Source organism: Myripristis murdjan, chromosome 3 (assembly GCF_902150065.1).
Source record: "Myripristis murdjan chromosome 3, fMyrMur1.1, whole genome shotgun sequence".
In the NCBI taxonomy this organism is placed as follows: domain Eukaryota; kingdom Metazoa; phylum Chordata; class Actinopteri; order Holocentriformes; family Holocentridae; genus Myripristis; species Myripristis murdjan.
The window spans coordinates 31639454-31659525 of NC_043982.1; the positions used below are offsets into that span (position 1 = coordinate 31639454).

Sequence of the window (20072 nt, forward strand, 5' to 3'; positions counted from 1 at the left end):
CCCAGAGTAATATATGTAACTTTATAGTTAAAATGGCACAATGGTATTTTTCAGTATTATTAGTATAACATGAAATATTAATCTGACTTGTCACTTAGTATGTTTGACAGTTAAATACAACATACATTAGTTAAAGTAAAAAGTTGCTTTTATTTTGAAGGCTAAACGCCCAAAACCGGAAATTTTGTCGATCCCTCTGGGATTCCTACATCCTACTTCCGTGAGAACTAAACTCCTAAATAAGAGCCTGAGGAGGGAAATAACACTGGGAACAGAATCCCTTTCGGCAGGTTCAGAATAAAACTTCTAAAGTCTGAACTTTTTTTTTTTTTTTTTTTTTTTTTTTTTTGGCGAGTGGCGACCCCAGAGAACTGGGGAGGAAATCGTTTTTGCGTTATTTTGTATGTTGTGGAAAGAATTGATTTTTGGTCTCTAATTCACCTCTTGTCAAAGAAATGCATATGAAAATATTGCATGATTATCTTAGTGGGATGTACTGGCTCAAATCCAGAGCAGAAATCCATCAGTATATTTTACTTACTTTAAAAGCTACTTCCCAGCTGAAATCAGGGTAGAAATAACACTAGTCATTTTTTTTATATACCAATTATGGTAGATTAATGAGCATTGCAGGCAAATAAATAACTTTAAGACTTCAAAAAATGTTATATGACGTTTAATTTCACTTTAAAGATGATACAGTGATTCGTTATTTGATTTTACTGATCTTGTCCTTTTTCATTTTAGTGTTTTCCTTTTCTTGTATCCTATTCTTTAGTAGTGAGTGCCCTGTGAGACCTCCTGGTATGTTGACACAGTATAATCACAGCTAATGTCCCTCCATACTCTTTATTAACAGGTCAATGTTGCGTGCAATATTATATTAAGGTTATATTATTGCTTGTCTTTAACTGCCAATCAATGACGATCAGTGAATAAACCTCTGACTGAGCAATGCTACTGGCTTAAAGGCGTTTTCCAAAGTCTTAAAATTACGACATGGTCATTGTTTATAGCTAAGCGCAAAAAGTCTCTTTTCCATCCTGTACTTCCTCATACACTACATTGTCTTACATGCAGAGATGAAACAAACCACTGAGTACAAGTTGAAAACATTTGTAGGCAAACCAAAACAACTGAAACAATACAATTACTAACAAAAACTGTTATGTAACGACAAACAGGAGAGTCCGAGTCCAGTCGCTGTACTTGTCCAGGAAAATGTAATGCTACCTTCACGTGCTCCCGCTAAGCCCCTGCATCCGTGATCCACAGCCTCGGAAAAAACACGACTCCGCACCAATTATGTTCTTTTGGTTGCAAATATAAACAAAACGAACCCCGATATGAAGTAGATTTTGATCGCCGATTTACTTTGTGCTGCGGTGGCAACGTTTAGAGCTGAAAATCTCCTGTCAGGTGTCTATTAATCGCGTGACAAAACACAACAACAGGGCAATGCACAGTAGCCTAATCACTCCTATCGTCAGTTATCCACACGGTGATGTTCGTCCCCTGAACGTTACATCACAGCAGCACAGGTCGTTCAAAAATGCGACTTCCCTAGCCGTATTTACCGCTCGGTTAGCTGGCTTGTGTGCACTTTACACATGTATTTACGGTATTTTCGACAACGCTTGAAGTTGGTGTCAGGTTTCTGTGATAAATGGTTCAATCAATATGTTATTTTTATTTTTTTTTTTTAAACATTTGGTGTAAAAAGTCGTCCCAGAGGAGGAACGACCTGCCTCGGTGACCGCCCCCCGTCGTCCGGCTACTCCAAAGTGCACCTTTTGATGTGAAAGTTCACCGTGTTCGGGAAACTGACACCTCGCTTGCCTTGTTTTTTTGTTTTGTTTTGTTTTTTTGGTTTTAATTTTACACCAGATTTATCCTAACCGAAAGTGTAGCGTGTGTATTTGTTGTTTGGCGAAGAGTCCATAGTATATGAAGGTGTTTTCTACGAATTAAAAAGAAAAATGAGTCGAACCGTTGACAGTAACGTTGCCGAGGAGAAGTCCGGGGCTTCCTCACAAGACCTCCAGCGATCAGAACGGATGAAAATCATTTATGTCACCTACATCATCGCTGCCTTGGATATCACATGGATGTTTTTACAGTTTTCTGTCACCCCTGTAAGTAAAGTTATGTCAGTTCACTTCTCTTCAGATTGACCCAAGGGAAGACTGGGATCAGCTGTCCCACTCTAACTGTGTGCATACTTCCTGCAGACATGTCCATAAGCTGCAATACGAGATAAACTAGCATCTAAATAAACCTTATAGTTAACGATTCCTCATCTCTACCAGTGCAGCCATCTTTTGGACATTTTTGCACGTTTGCACTGCCTTATTAGTTTGGGTTCTTGTTAATGTTTTCTTCTATGTTTACTTTGTCTTGCAAATGACTAAGCTTGTCATTTCAATTTTAGATTTAACTGACTCGCCTCCTTCTCCAACGGTAACACAGGAGCAAGCATACTTTGGATGATGCTGACAAAGCTCCAGAAAAGTATTGTTTGGAGGCATTTATTGTCAGTACTGCATAATTACAAGAAAATTCTATCTGTCAGCCATCTTGCTTATGGTATTTATTTTGACAGTAATTACACTGAGATATGATAAAGTCTGTTAGTCTAAGGTCCCAGACTAAGAGGTAGGTGCATTGGTGTAGTGTTTTGACTGTCAAGGCCCTTCACACAGCCATCACTGCACCACTTTTAGGAAACTACTTGTCCTATTGCCCATCATTGGGTTGCTCTCCAGTCAGACAGCAGCAGTGGTGGCACACACAAAGAACACAACCCCATTACTTAAGTTAAAGTACAGATATACCTAGTCAAATAGTACTCCACTACAAGTGAAAGTTGCTTAGTAAAATTTTTATTTGAGATTAAATACAGGACTACCAGATTTTAAATATACTTTAGCATTCAAATGTACAGATTCTTTTTTAATATTCCTACATTGCTGTGTTGTTTTCACAGTGCATTTACAGAACTCCAAACTCTGAAATTCCTTAATTAATGCACTAATTTTCTCATAGAATCACAAAATGAAATTACATTTCCATATAACTAAACTGCATTCTCAACTATGTTTCAAGGGAAATGTTTTTATTTTTGTCACAAATTATGTTTTGTTTCTGATGTGTCACCAGTGTTAGGGTCATTACTTAAAAAAGTAACGCATTTCATATTACTTCTTACTTTTTCAAAAAAGTTATCGATTACTTAATTACTCCCTGTGGAAAGGAATTCATTACACTACTCGTTACATTATTTACACCTGAGATGCACTGTCACGTAATTGCCAGTTAACAATATAACGTTAAACCTTACATATGCCCATGTATCAGAGCAAATCCCCATCCTGGTATGAAGGACATACACAAGAAATGTCTTTTATGCTCTGTAATAAAGTAATCCCACAAAACCGACAGCAAAGCCGGTGAAAAGCAGCCTGTTTGATATTGTGTTCAGAGCAGTGGACAGTTGTTTCTGGCCTGGGCACAGTTTACCCTTTACCATCACATTCTTCTCCTTTCATGTAACAAATTGGAAGTAATGCCACCCCTCAAGACTTGTAGACTACTCTGCCATTTTGTCCCATCTCCTGGACAAACTCTAGTCAAAGTGAGGGGACAACTCGGAACAGGTCAGGCGACTGATGTGCAAACGTGCCTGAAGGTTTATTTTCTGATCACCCATTATGCAGATAGTTGAGGACCTTATTTAGCACAAGCAACACCAAATTTGTTTGATTTGTAACTGTAATGTGATTACTGAATTTAGGAACAGTAACATGTTACATTACTGTGTTACAGACAAATGTAATGTAATTACAATAACGCATTAAAAAGTAATGTGTTACTGTAACATTTGTAAAAGAAATGTTGGCTCTGGACTCAAACTCGGGTCACCTGAGTGAAAGTGGGGTTGTTTGACTCATTTGCCACCCTGCCTTTCTCCTAGCGTTAACTTCACAATACGTATTTACAAACATTCCTGTATTACATTATAAAAAACGTCATCCGTGACAAAATATGTTTCCCTCAAAACATAATTGAGAATGCAGTTTAGTTGTAAGATAACACAAATTTTAGGAGACAGGGTTGTTTTATGTACAATTGCCATAGCAATACTTAAAAATGAATGTGGTAATTGTTATGTTAATGCTAGGATGCTAATGTAGCTCCTTAAATCTTAATGTGCACTCCCTTCACAGAGCTCAATGGCAGCATGATGGAATAGATTAACTGAGGTGCTAAGGCTTTGTCAAACAAAATTTCTGAAATAGGTAGCCTGTGAGATATTTGCATGTTGAAATAATAAGAATCCATAATACAGTATTTTAATGTGTGTATTTCCATTTGTTTTTCCTTCTTTTTGAACAGTATTTGGCCAGGAAGCTTGGCTTTGACACCTTGTGGTTTGGTTATTTGCAAACCACAGTAGGTGTCATTCAGCTGCTTGGGGGTCCTATGTTTGGCAGGTGAGTACAGTCTTGTTGACAGCACAAATACATTGCTTTACTTTTACAAGCACTTTTGTTTGTGTACAGCCATTTCCTTGACATGGCCAAAAGGCTGCTGTTTTGCTGACAAGAGTAGCATTTAGTAGGGGTGTAACGGTACATGTAGGAATATAAGTTTTCGTTTTAATTTATCCGTATCCACCTGCAGCTACACGTGCAAAACAGTAGAGGGCAGCAGTACACTGGGGAAACGTCCAGTCTCTTGAAGGAGAAGCAAAATAAGCTACACCTGAAGCATGACCTGAAGCCTCAGCACTGATGTCATGGCTACGGCTAATGCTACCGACACCGGCACTAGCAAGAAACTAGAGCTTGAAGACCGGCCCTTGTCATTAAAATCTCCTGTTTGGGAACACTTCGGCTTCCTGGTCAAATATTGCAACGGACAAAGACAAGTGGATAAAACGAAGGCAGTGTGCTGACATTGCTCAGCTGAGATCGGGTACGTTCATGGCAACACGACAAACATGCTATTTCATTTGAAACGGCGTCATCCGAGTGTGAATATCTCTGGTACAAGAAAAAAAAAAACACCCTAGTGCAAACGCAGCTGACTATGGCATTCAAGCAGCCTCTCCCTAGCAATTCAGATCGGGCCAAAGCTATAACAACTACCATCGGAGTTTTTAGAAATCTATATTTTATATATATTTTGTTTATAATGAGAATATTTATTGGAAAACTTATTACCAGCACTTGGCAGCAGTATTCTATTTTTTTTTCTGTATTTTGTATATGTATTTTGTGTTTTGCATTTTGTTCCCATGCTGTACCGAAAATGTACCGAATTAAGACCTCAAAACCGAGGTACGTACCGAACCGTGATTTTTGTGTATCGTTACACCCCTAGCATTTAGTGTTCCTGCCTAGCAAATTATCATATGTGATCTTTCGGTTTTATTTTGTGCATTTTGTGTCAGGTTTGCAGATCTCTTTGGGGCGCGAGCAGCCTTGTCTTTATCCAGTTTTGCATCTGTGGTTTTCTTTCTGCTGCTTGCAATAGCAGATAGTCCTGCCATGCTGTTCATCCACAAACTCCCTGCAGTCTTTATGCATGGCCTACCCGGTAAGCACAACTCATCCGAAACCCTCCTTTCTCGACTACCCATTTTCATTAACCCGAAAGAACGTTTTTCTCTGTTACCTTCTTTCGTTCCCGAGCAACTGATATCCTTCATGACAGTTAAGATTCTTAACACACATTTTTTAGACATGCATGCACTATGCAGTAGTAATATTTTGCTATATACCTTAGGCCTTAGGATGCAAGACACCAACCTTTGCTACTGGTCATGGGACTACAGTCAAAATGTAATGATAAATGTAATGATAAATCTTCACACTATAGTAACTCTGAAATCTTCAGATCTTCAAAAAACATCCCTCTGCTTTAGCACTTTCACCTAACATAGCCACACTTGTATTGGAGCGAGAATCACTAATAGTTAATGTGACATTTGGGAGAGAAAAACATGAATTCCCACAAGAACTTTGTATAAGGGGGCTGAATGGGGGAGGCTGTGTTTTATTTAAAGGGATATTTCAGTCATCAGCAAGACACATAAAGTGCCTGACACATAAACTTGAGAAACAGTTTGGAGGTTTAAGTTAGTGGGGTCAAATTAACCCCAACTGACAACAAATGTTAGTAAATTTGAAGGTAACAGGAGGGTTAAGAAAGAATTCTTGCATTTTTTCCCATTATAAACAATTTGGGCTGCACATAAAAGTCAAGCAGTCTACTAATAAAGCTGCTGGGCCACTGGGAAGTTGACTAGTTGTTTTCACAAGGCACTTTAAAGCACTTTAGTACTTTCAAGTGTGATAAACAAATACATCAAAATGCTGGCAATGATTCAGATGTGTTCTCTGTACATATGTAACAGCAGCATAGCATTCACAAGGTCTGGATGTACTTTGATATTCAGTTCCAGTTTGTATGTAGTTGAGGTTTGTTTGGTTTTCTGTCAGGTTTCTTCAGCACCATGTAGGGCTAACAATGCTAAATAAACATTATGAGCTCAGCCAGTGTGCTCAGTATGAGGGTGGAGATGATGAAAATAGCATCCTTATTTAATGCTTGTTTGTGGGATGGATTGGTCCTTAATTTTTCAAATAATTTTTAAACAGCTGTCTGAGGCTGAGTCATCGCAAGTAGTAACACAAATACTCCTTGACAGGCTCTAAATGACACATGCAAAAAAGCTGCTCTTAATAATTGGATTGAACACAGCCAGTGCTACTGTATGCATTCATCGTTTTAAAGGGAATAAAATGTATGTAATGGAGTAAGCAAAAAAAATGATGGTAAATGGATGGTTAATGCAAAGCTGTAGTGCATGTAGCAAACAGTTTATCATGACATGTTGTGAAAGTTTCAACCTGACACACTGATCTACTGCTGTGCCAAATATGCTAAGATAAAATACTCCTTTTTAATGTCTTTGCACTTGTAATTATGATCATATAAGTTGGTGCCATTTTTTCCATCCCTCTCCTCTCTCCAGGGGTTCAGATGGTCGTGGCAGACATTTCAGAACCAGAAAAACGAGCAGATGCTTTATCCAAAATCGGCCTTTGTTTTGGGATTGGTATGATTGCTGGCTCCACCTTAGGTGGCACTCTCAACAAACATTATGGGTATGCAAGTGTGTGTGTGTGTGTATGTGTTTGGGTGTGTACACATGTGTGTGTCTTTTGTGTCTATTTGGTGGGGGGTGATTTGGGTGGGATTTTGTTATATTTCCAATTATTTTGTAACCTTTTATACATTTTTAGATGAAACCCAATGCATGTATTTAATAATGTATTGGGTGTAATTACCATAAACCAATGAAATCATGATTAAGATGATTGTTAGGCTCAGTGGTGTTGCGGGTGCTTGTGTCTCTCCAAATTAAGACCACATTTCCCATAGAACTGGTTGGTTGATGCAAATAAACATGTTGAAAGTGTCTTTTTTATCAGCCTCTCACTCCCTCCATCATCTGCCAGAAGCTGCCAGAAACTCTGAATGCTTTAGTTCTGTTTTCTCTGAAAGAACAGCGCCCTCTGCCTGATTTGTGCTGTAAAACAATCCAGCAGATTTAAAATGTGACTCGAGGCTTGTTGTGTAAAATGAAGAGTGGTGGCTGGCAGTCTTCTCAGTGATGGTCTTGTTAGTAATTATGCTAAAGTCCTCAAATTAATGTGGTGATGATTTACTGAGGTTAAAATGCTATACATAACACTTTTTAATTCTGGCAAAATAAACACACACTGTGATGACTACTTGAACCCTCAGCATATGGGTTAAATCATTATTCAGGTGCATGTTTCAGACCTCTCTCTGCATGCTGAATATGTTGTACACCTGAATACAAGTAAAGTTTCGACAAAAACAGTTCACAAAAACAGGAGAAAAAAAGAAAAAAAAATCATCAACACTAATTTCAAACTGGAATTGCTTGTCTCACTTCAATCATTCCAGCCTATTTTTTAATAATGTTTCAAGGCAGGGAGAATGAGTGAGTGAGTGAATGAACAAAGCATTCACAACATGATGTGCTCAATAGTTTAAAATACCTCAGTTACCGATACTTTATTTTGCTCTTCCTCACTAAAATGGTGTTCAACTCATTTGATTCCTTTTGAACAATTAATTTTATTCTCAGACACACAGAAAATGCCTTGACCCCTACATTTTGTATGTTGCTAATACCATTTATGTGGAGATTGTGACTGAATTTTATAATCAGCTCCAAAATATTGGTCCAATCAGCAATGTTTTTACTCAGTGTTTCATTTCCCAGGGAGACCTTTGCTGCATGTTTCGCTGCCTTTGGGAGTGCCATCAGTTTAATGTTGGTTGTAAAGTTTATCCCAAAAAGCACTAAAGCACAAGCTCCAAGGAACAACACAGACAGTAAGACACATTTTAGGCTGCTACTCCAGATGATCAGGGGTGTTGGGAAATCCAAATGAATTGCTTTTAGTTCAGTTTTTAGTTCAGTTACAGATATGGGTATACAAGCATCAGGAAGGCTTTTTTTTTTTTTAAGCAATACAAAAATGTTTTACAATGATTTTAGAATGGCTGAGACATTGATAGTAAAATCTGTGTCAATCAGTAATATTAAAATAATAATAATGTTTATTTTCTGCCAAGCGATACAGTTAAACAAAGCAGCTGCTAAGTGAAACGTGCTGATTTTCCATCAGCACATTTATATTGAATTGTGATTTGGTAACAGTTGTGCATAATGTTATCACAGGTGTATATAGTACAGTAGTTTTGAAGTTGAGTCAGAACTGAGGTCAGAAATTAAAGGTTTTATGTTTCTTTGAACGCTGTTGTGTAAATCCAATTACATAGACAGCTATAGCGCCTTATCTGTTTCTGTTCATTAATCCTGCAGATGGAAATGAAAAGTAGAGCTTAGAATTTTAATTTTATTTATTTTAAAAGCCTGTGACCTACTATAAGCAGAGAAAAAAAAGTATTGTCATCATTTGTCTCACAAAGGGCAGTGTATAAAACACGACAGATCATTTTGAAGTTTATATGTTTTCTTAAAAATGCATCTGTATATTAGATGCCTTGCAAGATGTTTTTGGGAATGTAAAAATGGCGAGTTTGTAAGCAGTTTTGACTAGCTTAGAAATGACGTAAAAATGCACCATTCATGTGAATAGATAATGGTGAGAAAATGATAATTATTAAATTCATTTTGTTTTGGAGTCGGCATTAAGAAGGCAAATTTTCTTGTTACATCTAAGGAAGATATTGAACAACATTGTGCTGTCTTGGTTGCATACCTTTTCACATTGTCAGTGGTAACAAGTTTTATGTTTCACTCATATCATTTTATTGAGATTATTTGACTAGGAATGCTAGGTGCTGTGTAATCTGATGGGTGTTGTTCATGAAATACCATTTATTATTGTTCCTGATGTTCACAGTTGTATTCTTGCTCACTAAACCCACTGCAGGTCACAGCAAAAGCAAGTCAGTATTTGATCTGGGGGAAATCACAAGACTAATGAAGTTCCCAGGTGTGCTGACAACGTTCCTCGTGAAGATAATCTCAGGGTTACCTCAAGGTGAGTTCTATTCGGAAACAGTTCGCATTAAAGTCATTTTTGCATAATATCTTGCTCAGTTTGTCTACTATTACAATCTCAAGTTTTAAGTACTTAACCTCACAGATGTTTTCCAAATCTACACCACATGTATGGTTGTCATCAGTATTATTTCTCATAATGTGCTGAAAATGTAGCTACTATTTGAATAACATTAATATTTGTCTCCCTGTGATGTTCCTTTTCCACTTAATGGAACATTTTGATGGAGAAATAACAAAAAAAGTCTGATCTGTAATTGTAATCTGATGTCCACTGTTGAAGAATGTCCTGAAGTCTGTGTTTATATTGTGATTTATTGGATCGAAGATTCTCTAAGCTTGTGAGGCTAGGTATGATTGGAAAAACACTGGTGTTAAATCAGCACTCTAAAACCCTAATAAAAAACCGTGTTGCTTGGTGTTGTGCCCTACACTGATTGTCTGGTAAGGTGCAAATAATGACCTTGATTTCTCAAAGTTGAAGAATTTAAATAAACATTTTATATTATTGATTTCAAGCTACATCTAAAATTAATCTGAAATGCTTCAGTATATTTGAGATGAGATAAGGTAAGATCAGATAATCTTTATTATCCACAGATGTGAAAATGTGCTTTTGGTTTCACAAGTTTGTTAGAACACATTTGAATTTGAATTTATTATAGGATAGCCCCTTGAGATGAAACATCTCATTTGCAAGGGGGTCCCAAAAAAAAAAAAAAAGACAACAAAACACAGACACAAAACACATGATACATTACAATACATACAAACATATAGCAATACAACAAAAAAATACAGACTTCTTGCTCACCCACACCCACACACAACCCCTGCCCACATCATACTAAAATACAGAGTAAACACAAAAAAAAAAAAAATAATAATAATAAATAAATAAAAAAAATAGTAATAATAAATAAATAGATAAACAAAGTAGAGATTAAGGGGACAAAGTAAATAAATAAGGTGATTAGAAACATGAACATTGTGTTTTGAGGTGGGAGTGTAGAGATAACCTAAAGCAACATCACATGAAATCATAATACATAAAATAATAAAGAGCACAATATGCAACAACAATAACAGAAATGGTTCCAGTGTTAATTGTGTTAATGGGTTTAGCAGAGTTATTGCTATTTGCTATGACTAAGAAGTTTTGTAAATATATTTCTGAAGGACATGAGATTAGAGTAATGTTAAGGTAGAAGAAATTGACCTGAGTATAATTTGAAAATGAGCTATTATCCAGCAGGTGATGTAATATGGAAACACCGTTTTACAAATCAAGTTTGAAAGTTTCACGTTGCCCTCCACTGTGAAGATGAGGAGGGAAGCTTTTGGTAATAAAACATTTCTTGAAATCAGATTGTCTCTCCTCAGGTGTCTTTCAGGTGATGTTCTCCATCATTGCAATGAATTTCTTCAAGCTGCAGCCTGAACAGAATGGGTATCTGATGGCTTACCTTGGCATTTTACAAATGGTAAGTGCAACAAATGATGATAAAACCCAGCAGTAACAGAATAGCGGTGTGCATAAGCTGCAACCCTGTAATTTTCCCCAGTTCAAAATTCAGCCCGGCTGTGAATACAGTGGTAGATCCCCATTATTGCAGCATTACGCTCAGCTGGGTGACATCCAGTCAAAAATAACATTTCCAATGACAACTACTTCTTTGGGACACAATGTAACTTTATTTGTTGATTTTTTTCAAAGTTGATGTTAATTCCTACACCAATACACCATCTGTCTGGAGCAGATGGTATTTTTGTGCTCCGTTGTGCTTTTGTGAATCACTTTTGCAATATGCAAATAATCAAAAAGGGTTATAGAACAGGGGAAACTTACACTAACACTAACAATAAGCCAGTGTTTCATGGTCATGGATGGGAAAGGAGTATGATGGTACAGCATGAGTCTCTAATGTTACATTAAGATTTTAAGATTTTGATTACGCCACCATGTGTATTGGTAAATCCATGAAAATCGATGATAGAGCAACAACATTTGAATTTGTATGTAAGCTTGACTTATATTTCAAATAATGATACAAAGACATTTTATATAAGGTATTATCCATCTTTCTACTCTATGTCTGATAAAACACAACAGTGACTGGATCAATATCCATTTCAGGGTTTTCTTTTTTTTTTTTTTTTTTTTAAAGATTATTTTTTTAGCATTTCTGCTTTATTTGACAGTCACAGTGGAGATAGACAGGGAGGGCAGGGGAGAGAGAGGGGATGACATGCAGCAAAGGACCCAAGGTCAGATTCGAACCCCGGTTGCTGCGATTGGGACTAAGCCCTTGTACATGGTGCGCGCGCTTTGCCGGTGAGCCACCTGCAGAGAGCACGACCTGCAGAAACTCAAATTTCATCAGGAAATGCAAGGAAAAAGACCCAGAGCACCACTCACACTAGTTTGATTAACAGGCGAACAATGTGAACAGCAGTGCATATACTGCACACAGTTTGACAATCAAATCCGCTCATTAAAGTAATTTTCATCCAATGAGCACATTCAATCTTAAGGCAGTATATTCAGATGTGACATGTAGTTGTTCAGAGCAAATATTTGCTGTGCTCTCTGTTGTAAAGCAGTTCTTGCAGGATTATATATCTTGATTTAAACATTTTCCTGCTTGGCTCATTCCTTGTTAAAGAAGCTGTATGACTTGATTGGAGTCTTGGTATGGGAGTCTTGGTCCACAGATACTGATGTGTCTACCTTAGGCTGTTTCACCGACTCCTTAGGAGAATTGTTCATTGAGATTTGTCACTGCAGGCACAGCTGTTGACTCTTAACTTTGTGTAGATTCCTTCAATGATTATTGTTTTCCTTTTTGTAATCCATTCAGATTGTCCTTTGACCTGAATACACTGCAAGAAATAGTTGATACTGTAAAGTCATAGCTCTGATTATCTTTTGCCACACTTTGTGTCCTGGGGCCAATCATGGCATACAGATGGATGACAAATTAAAGGAAAAACCAACGTGTCTTAGTGAAGTATTGGGACACCACAAGCCACCATAACAACTTGGCACAGATTCTGTGTCTGAAACTTTACTGGAGGGAAGGAGCACCGTTCTTCCAAAAGATTTCCCCCATTTGGTGTTTTGATAACGGCGGTGGAAAGGATTGTTCAACACATTGGTTCAAAATCTCCCATAGGTGTTCAATTAGGTTGAGATCTGGTCACTATGAAGGCCGTAGGATATGTTTTACATCATTTCGGGGCACTGTCATCCTGGAAGAGAACACTTCCATCAGGATAGAAATGCTTCATCACAGGATGGAAGTGATCACTCAGAATGACTTAGTACTGATTTGCAGTGAATCTTCCCTTTAAGAAGACCAGTAGACCCAGACCATGCCAGGAAAATGCCCCCACAATGTAACAGAGCCAGCAGACCCCCTCACTGTAGTGGTCCAGCATTCAGGCCTGTAGCATTCTCTTGGTGGACGCCACACATGCACTCGCCCACTTGTCCAGAATATGGTGAAGGGTGACTCATCAGACCACATCACTTTGTTTCACATCTCTGCAGATGAGTGCCTGTAGATTTTCACCACTGAACACTCTAATTTGCATTTGTCTTTGTAATGAGGGCTTTATGCTCTGCAACCCTGCCATAATCTCCCTGTCTATGTACAGTATCTTTTGGAAGAATGGTGCTCCAAACCTCCAATAGGGTTGCAGAGACTTGGCGAATCTATACCAAGGCACACTGAAGCTGTTCTAGTGGCTCGAGGTTGCCAAACATCGAACCTGGACACTTTATGTTTTTTCCTTAAATTTGTCACCTGTCTTCTCTCAAATGCTAGTTTAAACTAATTACCAATGGTCACTTACAGCAAACAAGTGAAACCCCTCTGGAGCTAGCAACAAATAAATCCATGATCATTATGATTTCTCCTAATGTATGTACATGGATTTTCTCAAAATAATGGCTTTTGTCTCTTGTGGAAATGGTTCTAAAAGGAGAGAACTGTGTATTTTCTACAGCAAGCCTCATGGCCCAGAGTGCTGCTGGGATTTCTTTCAGTTCAGTGTTTCATGTGTTTTGAAGAGCAGCTATTGCTACAGCTCGTCGATTTGGACAGACTGTAAGATAAGGTGAATAAAAATGTTTGTGTGTTCAGGTCATTCAAGGAGGAGTGATTGGCCGGCTTACAGAGAGATACTCTGAGAGATCACTGCTTCTTCTGTCTATTGCCCTCTCCTCTTTGGTGGGGCTGGCCCAGGTAAATACAAACACACATCCAATATACACACATTTTTACATAACAGGAGTGTATCTCAGTGTATCTCAACAGTGTATCTTTTCAAACATTGTTTTTGAAATTGCAGTTTTCCTTGTTTGAAAGGGCTGAACATGTGTTTCTGGAAATATTTTACAAGATATGTGACAGGTTTTTAAGACGTCATGTTGCTTTGATAATTTCCTTTGACCATTTATCAAGTTTTCCATTTCCACTGGCCTAATGCTGCATCTGCAGTGAAGACACTATGAGTTGATAATGGAGGGAAAAAAATAGCTTGTCCTCCATCTACAAATGCAATTCCTTTTTTGAGAATTAGAAAAAGACTTAATGACATTTATTTAAGTTCATTTTTTTAAAAAAAGTTCCGTTTTGCTGTTGTAAGTCAGTTAAGTCTTATTTTCATCATGTTTAAACCAGGGTAATTATTGGCAGTGCTGAAAGACTGAATGGCATCAATTTCATACAAAAAGCAGTATGAATTTTACCAGTTACAGTATACACGCTGTATGATTATTGCTAATTCTGTCCTTTGTGGCAAATTATTTGTCATTGCTGGTTGCAGTCATGTACTTATTTTCGTCATTTTCTCCTTGCAGGCTTTCATGCTCAATGTGTTTCAGTTTTGCTTCATAGTCATCCCAATGATGTTTTCTCTCAGCGTGTTCAACGTCATCACAGACAGTATGCTCACCAAGAGTGTGCCTTCTTCTGACACTGGTAAGACCATGCTGTCTTTACCTTTATGCAGCAAAAAATCTGTGTGCAGCTCTCATGACCTTAAAATACTGTACCTTCAACTTGAGGGTAAACTAAAACCAGCAAATCCTATATGAAAAGAAAATAAATATTAAGAGAGACTGAAATACAAACATAAAATTAAATTATAGACCTGTGAAAGTAGAAAAAAAAAAAAAGTTTTAACCCTGTTGCTCAGCTGGCTGATGTCTATTCTTGTACACAGGTACAATGCTGGGTCTGTGTGCCTCTGTTCAGTCTCTGCTTCGTACCATCGGACCAACTATTGGCGGCTTCCTGTATGAAAACTACGGAGTTCCCTCCTTTGGCCTAATCCAGTTTGTTGTGAATATACTTGTGTTTATTTACCTGCTTCAGCGTGGTTTCAAGAAGGAAGGTGACCGAAAGGAATGAAATCCCATATTCTTGCCAACAGTTAATCATTTATTACCAGCAAACAATCAAATTATATATGTTATAACTGTTGTAGTTTACATCTATCTGATTTTTCACTCAGCAGTTCTGCAGTCTGTGACGGAGGTTCACAAGGAAACCACTAGATGACACCAAATCCACCATTTTGTCTGATAATAGTTAGGCCTTTTATCTGTAAATTCTTTGTGATTGTGAAATGCGTTTCAGAATGCATCATTTACATTACAGTTATAGCAAAACTTCATTTTGATGCCCGAGATAAGGCTTTTGCTGCATATCAGATATTGGCTAGTTAGTGTAGTCCTCCAATATAATAGAGGTTCCTCCATAACCGACCACTGCTCTGTCAGAGACACATTCTACAGTTTTAAATTAAATTTTATTTTCTGTTCACATTTTATTTATTCACCTAATTTCTTGTGAAATATTTTCTCATTTAAAAGCCAGTTGTATCCCAGAGTTTCTCTCACCGCTGAATATGTGAGGTTGATCACCGTGCTTTAAACACCTGCTCAACCTAAATAAATGTTGTTAGTCATGAGTTGACAGTTTTAGTGCCACATTATGGTCTGAATACTGTGTCGGAGGCTTGTCCACCCTGACAAGAATACAGTTCAAGGCGAAACACTGAATACTTGTATTTTGTGGGCATAAAATGGTCAGATTTTAAGGTTTTGAATACCAGCACAAAATACCAACTGCTTCAGTACAAAAATATTAAAAAAACCCATCAGTTGAACCCTAACTCTCGTAGATTTTTACACAGCTAGGAAGACTCAAAGACCCCAACTATCTTCCCTTCAGTGAGACATTAAGTATTTTTAGGATAGTGAATGAGAAAGTGTTGATGAGTTTGCTTCTGCAGGCCAGAAGGGGATGTGTGAGTCCACAGATGGAAATCACACACCACCTCTCAGCACTTGGCTTGCACATGCATATAACCCTTAGTCAAGATCCTAAAGAATTATGACCAAATTTCAAATCACAAATGGCAGCAAAACAAATAATATGAGGATAATCAAATCTCCAAGGGTTAATCATGATGAAAAATTTTGTTGTTCTACGCCATATTTATTTGCACAAGTCTTTGCTACCTCACTTGCCAAGCTAGAGCATAGAGAACTGATGTCATAAAATCTGGAGCAGGTGTCTCTTTGTTTTGTGAAAATACAGTGTTTTTTTGAAAATACTGCATCTTTAAAAATCCCAGATAATCAGTGTCTTACTCAGCAGGGGGTCAGTGGTTTTATAGAGTTATTATGGATCAGGCTACACTTTCAACAGATGTCATTGGTGTGATTTCTGTGGAAAGCCTAGTTATAATTAATAGTGCAATGTGCCAACCAAACACTCAGATAATGTCCCAGCAACTTCACAAATAAAGGCGATTTGCAAAAGATCTGTTTTCTTCTCAAAAGGCCTGTTTTCTTTTTAAATCAAAAACACGAAATATGCAAAAAGTTAAATTTATATTTATTAATTTTTAAAGTGAATGTTGGAGGCAAGGATTGAATTTTACAAGAACTGACATCAGTCCTGTCAGTATTTTTTTAAAGGAGAGATGGCTAAATATAAAGCTGTTGCAATCAAAATGAAAAAATGGATGAGTGGCTTAGACTAACACATCATATGAGTCAGAGTCTATTTCCATGAAAACTAGCAAAATCTGTCAAATGCTGATAAAAGGGAGGTAAAATCAATTGTTATTTTAAACGTAAAAACCTGTGCCTAACAGCTGTTGGAAAAGTCTAAGGGAAATTTTTGCACAGCTTGTACATGTTGACATTTCAGTTTAAAAGTCCAAAATATCAATAACCTTCTGTTAAGTGTGAAGTGAATTTGTTGCTTATGGGTATTTTGAGTCATGTAGTAAATAAGGTTTTGAAAGCTGATGTCAGGATATTGAAATGATGTCTTTAGTAATTCTTAGCTGTCGGTGTGCAAGGGCATGTCGTACACCTTTAATGTGATCAGCCACCTCGGGGGCAATCCCATCGTCTAAGCCAGATCCTCGAGTCCACACGCAGCCTGCACTGCTTCATTACTTTCTGTAGTCTGAAAGTCAACAAGCCTGCAAAACATGTTATGACAGTTATCCTGGTTGGTGCAACTCATGCATTTTCCCATACATTCTGACACACTTATAAAAAAGGCAGTCTTGAATTCTCTCTCTCTTTCTCTCTGGCACACACTGACTCGTAGGTAGATGGATCTGTGGAGTGTCACTGTATCTCAGGACCCAGGGGGCGACCATGTCGATGTGAGGGGGCATGTGTAGGTGCCTTGTTACATTTGTCCCTTTGAGTCAGGGGGAGTCGGGACAATGCCGCTGTTAACACTCCTGACGGGGACCTTTGGGCCCTCTGAAATTTTAATGTGACTCTGTGAGCGACCTGCGCTCACTGAGGTCAGAGATGAGCCCGGCCCGGCGATGGTCCAAGGCTGCCTTGTGTCATCGCATTGGAAACTAAATGCCAGTGTGGGGGCATCGGGTGCTGGCCTTGTTTTGTCCCCCATGGCATGGATAATGAGGCATCTGTCTCCACCTGCCACATGGAGAGATGAGACCCACTGTCTCGCTTAAAAAGAGCACAGGTTACCTATCTGATTTGTACAAGGCAGGCCAGGGACTTGATCTCAGGCAGAGGAGCCTTCAGCCTAAATGTTTTATACCATGGCTTTCATGTTTCTTTTTGTCCTGCACCACACAGACACTCCTTATCGCAAACACTAGGCTCCTGTTTGATGCATCTACATAATTGCTACCCAATTCAATCAAACGTGTATTCCTGAAGTGTAATGATTCTGTTCTTCGGGAAAAATGGTGTAATGTTTTGCATTGGATCACAGTACTATTATTCTTGTTTAAGGTAACATTATCATGTAAGGTGAGGCCTACAACTCATATTTTCACATGTTGTCGCCGTAAACCACCGGCTGCATCACAATGCTGATTCTTGTCAGGAGAGGATACCTGACATGCATGTGACAGAGACACGGCGGCTCAAAATGGCCGCTCAGCTCGGTGCACTCTCCCACCCCCCCAATACTCCTCTCCAGCGGAGCTTGTGGAGTTGGCCACAGGAGGGAAAGGTGATCTTAGGGGGGTTTTGTCTTGGTGTAATCAGACAGCGACATCATCAATCATGAGGGGGGGAATTACAGCGGGTTACAATGGGAGATAAGATAATGAGTGGGGCCACTGTGACCTGGCGAGGGACAGCTCGAGTTCCCGTCCTGATTACATGGCATGGGGCTGACTGTAACCTGCTGAGGATGGCAGCTGCAGAACAAGATTTTAAAAAATGTCCAAATATAAGGAATGCAGCAAGCTGAGCTCTACTGTATTTTAAGGTCAAAAGAGCTTTAACCCAAACTGTCTGGTTATAGTGAGAGATGGTGAGCTCTTATCACCATACTCTGTTCCTTGCTACACGGTTTACCTCTGCTTAATTAACTCACAATGATCTCACATACCAATCATCAAGTTTTCCAATGTGACAAAGTTTTCACTTTTTCAGTTTTTATCATTAAACCTAGAGTAAAATCTGATAGTAATCGTAAGCATGATGCTTAAGATGCCTGAATCTAACATGACTGTACCCTTAATCTCAAGTTGTTTTTGCACACTAATGCGTTCAAAAAGTAATATGGAATATATACTGGAACCACAACATTTTAAAATTCATAAATCCAGCAGGCCTACTAAGTCGGTAATGCGTTAATGATTTGCAGGAATGCAATACATTGTGTTGGAATTTATTTCCCATCACAGTTTTAGGTTTCATTGAAATACATTAAAGAACTGTTGTATACTGTGATTATAATTAAAAGTCAAATTTACTAATAGAAACTGACACTTAATCTTTGTCCTCTGGTGCTGAATTCAGATACTGAAAGGTAGTAAATTGAATGCATTACAGACAAAGCATTTGATTTATGAATCTTAAAACTGCTTTCACTATATATTTTATATTAATTATGTTATTTTATATAATGTAATTACAATCAATAACAGTTGAATGACTGACAGCACTTGGAAGAAGTTTGACATGAGAATAAATGATATGAATAAATACATATGACAGTGTAACACTGATAAACAAAAACAATTACATCTCTGTGTTTGTGTGTGTGTGCATACACACATGCATCTCAGGGCGAGGGAGGGCCCATAAAAAATCTATCTGGAACAATATTTCCCCTAGGATTTCTTTCCCATAGTGACAGCATGAGCTGCGATGCTCTATAGCAGCGAAGCTACAGACCAACCACAGAAATACAATATGGACTACATTTCTATAGCGCTTGTGGGAACCCCCTTGTGGGATAACAATATTTTCTCAACACTGATAAGACCAATCAGCTGTCTAGCAAAACAAAAATATGCTTCTTGTTGGACCTGAAGCTACTTGTGTTTCTAGCACTGCTACAATATGTTAGCAAATTGCTCACCTTTTCTGAGATAATGTTAGACTGATAAAAAAAATAATCTTGGGTTAAATGGAGGATTTATATGCAGGAAAGCACAAAATAAGCATGCGGTGCTAACAAGCTAAAACTTGCTGTTATTCGTTGCTATTTGTTGAGGCTGGTGGAGGATAACAGGCACGGCTGGGAGGAATAAAAACTGATGTTGTTTTCTGACTGGATCACTCCAATTGTTTTGTGAAAGTAACTTTTCATCCCCAGCAAAACTGTTCATCTTATTCTGGAGAAATCTCTATATAGAAAGGACTTCAGATTGTTGCGGTTTCTTGTGTCTTTTTCAATAGAATCATCCATCCCTCCTCGCCTCCAAATCAGGGTTGCAGGGGGCTGGAGGCTATCACAGCATGCCTATAGAGGAAGGCTGGGAAACAGGTTGCCAGTTCATCACAAGGCTAGCACACACACACACACACACAAAAACTCCCCCACACATATCCACACATAGGACAGTTTAGAGTGGCCAGTTCATGTGACCTGCATGTCTTTGCACTGCAGGAGGAAAC

At 38.2% G+C, this 20072-nt stretch overlaps 1 protein-coding gene across 1 annotated transcript; it reads left to right on the forward strand.

Moving 5' to 3' along the window:
- The first annotated feature begins 1548 nt into the window (after positions 1–1548).
- slc67a1 (solute carrier family 67 member 1) lies at positions 1549–15797 on the forward strand. The gene is made up of 11 exons (XM_030044801.1): positions 1549–2135; positions 4396–4493; positions 5456–5601; positions 7043–7175; positions 8327–8439; positions 9507–9617; positions 11021–11121; positions 13786–13887; positions 14505–14625; positions 14870–15040; positions 15164–15797. The coding sequence occupies exons 1-11, from the start codon at positions 1980–1982 to the stop codon at positions 15205–15207; spliced, it is 1296 nt and encodes a 431-aa protein (XP_029900661.1). The 5' UTR covers positions 1549–1979; the 3' UTR covers positions 15208–15797.
- The last annotated feature ends 4275 nt before the right edge of the window (positions 15798–20072 follow it).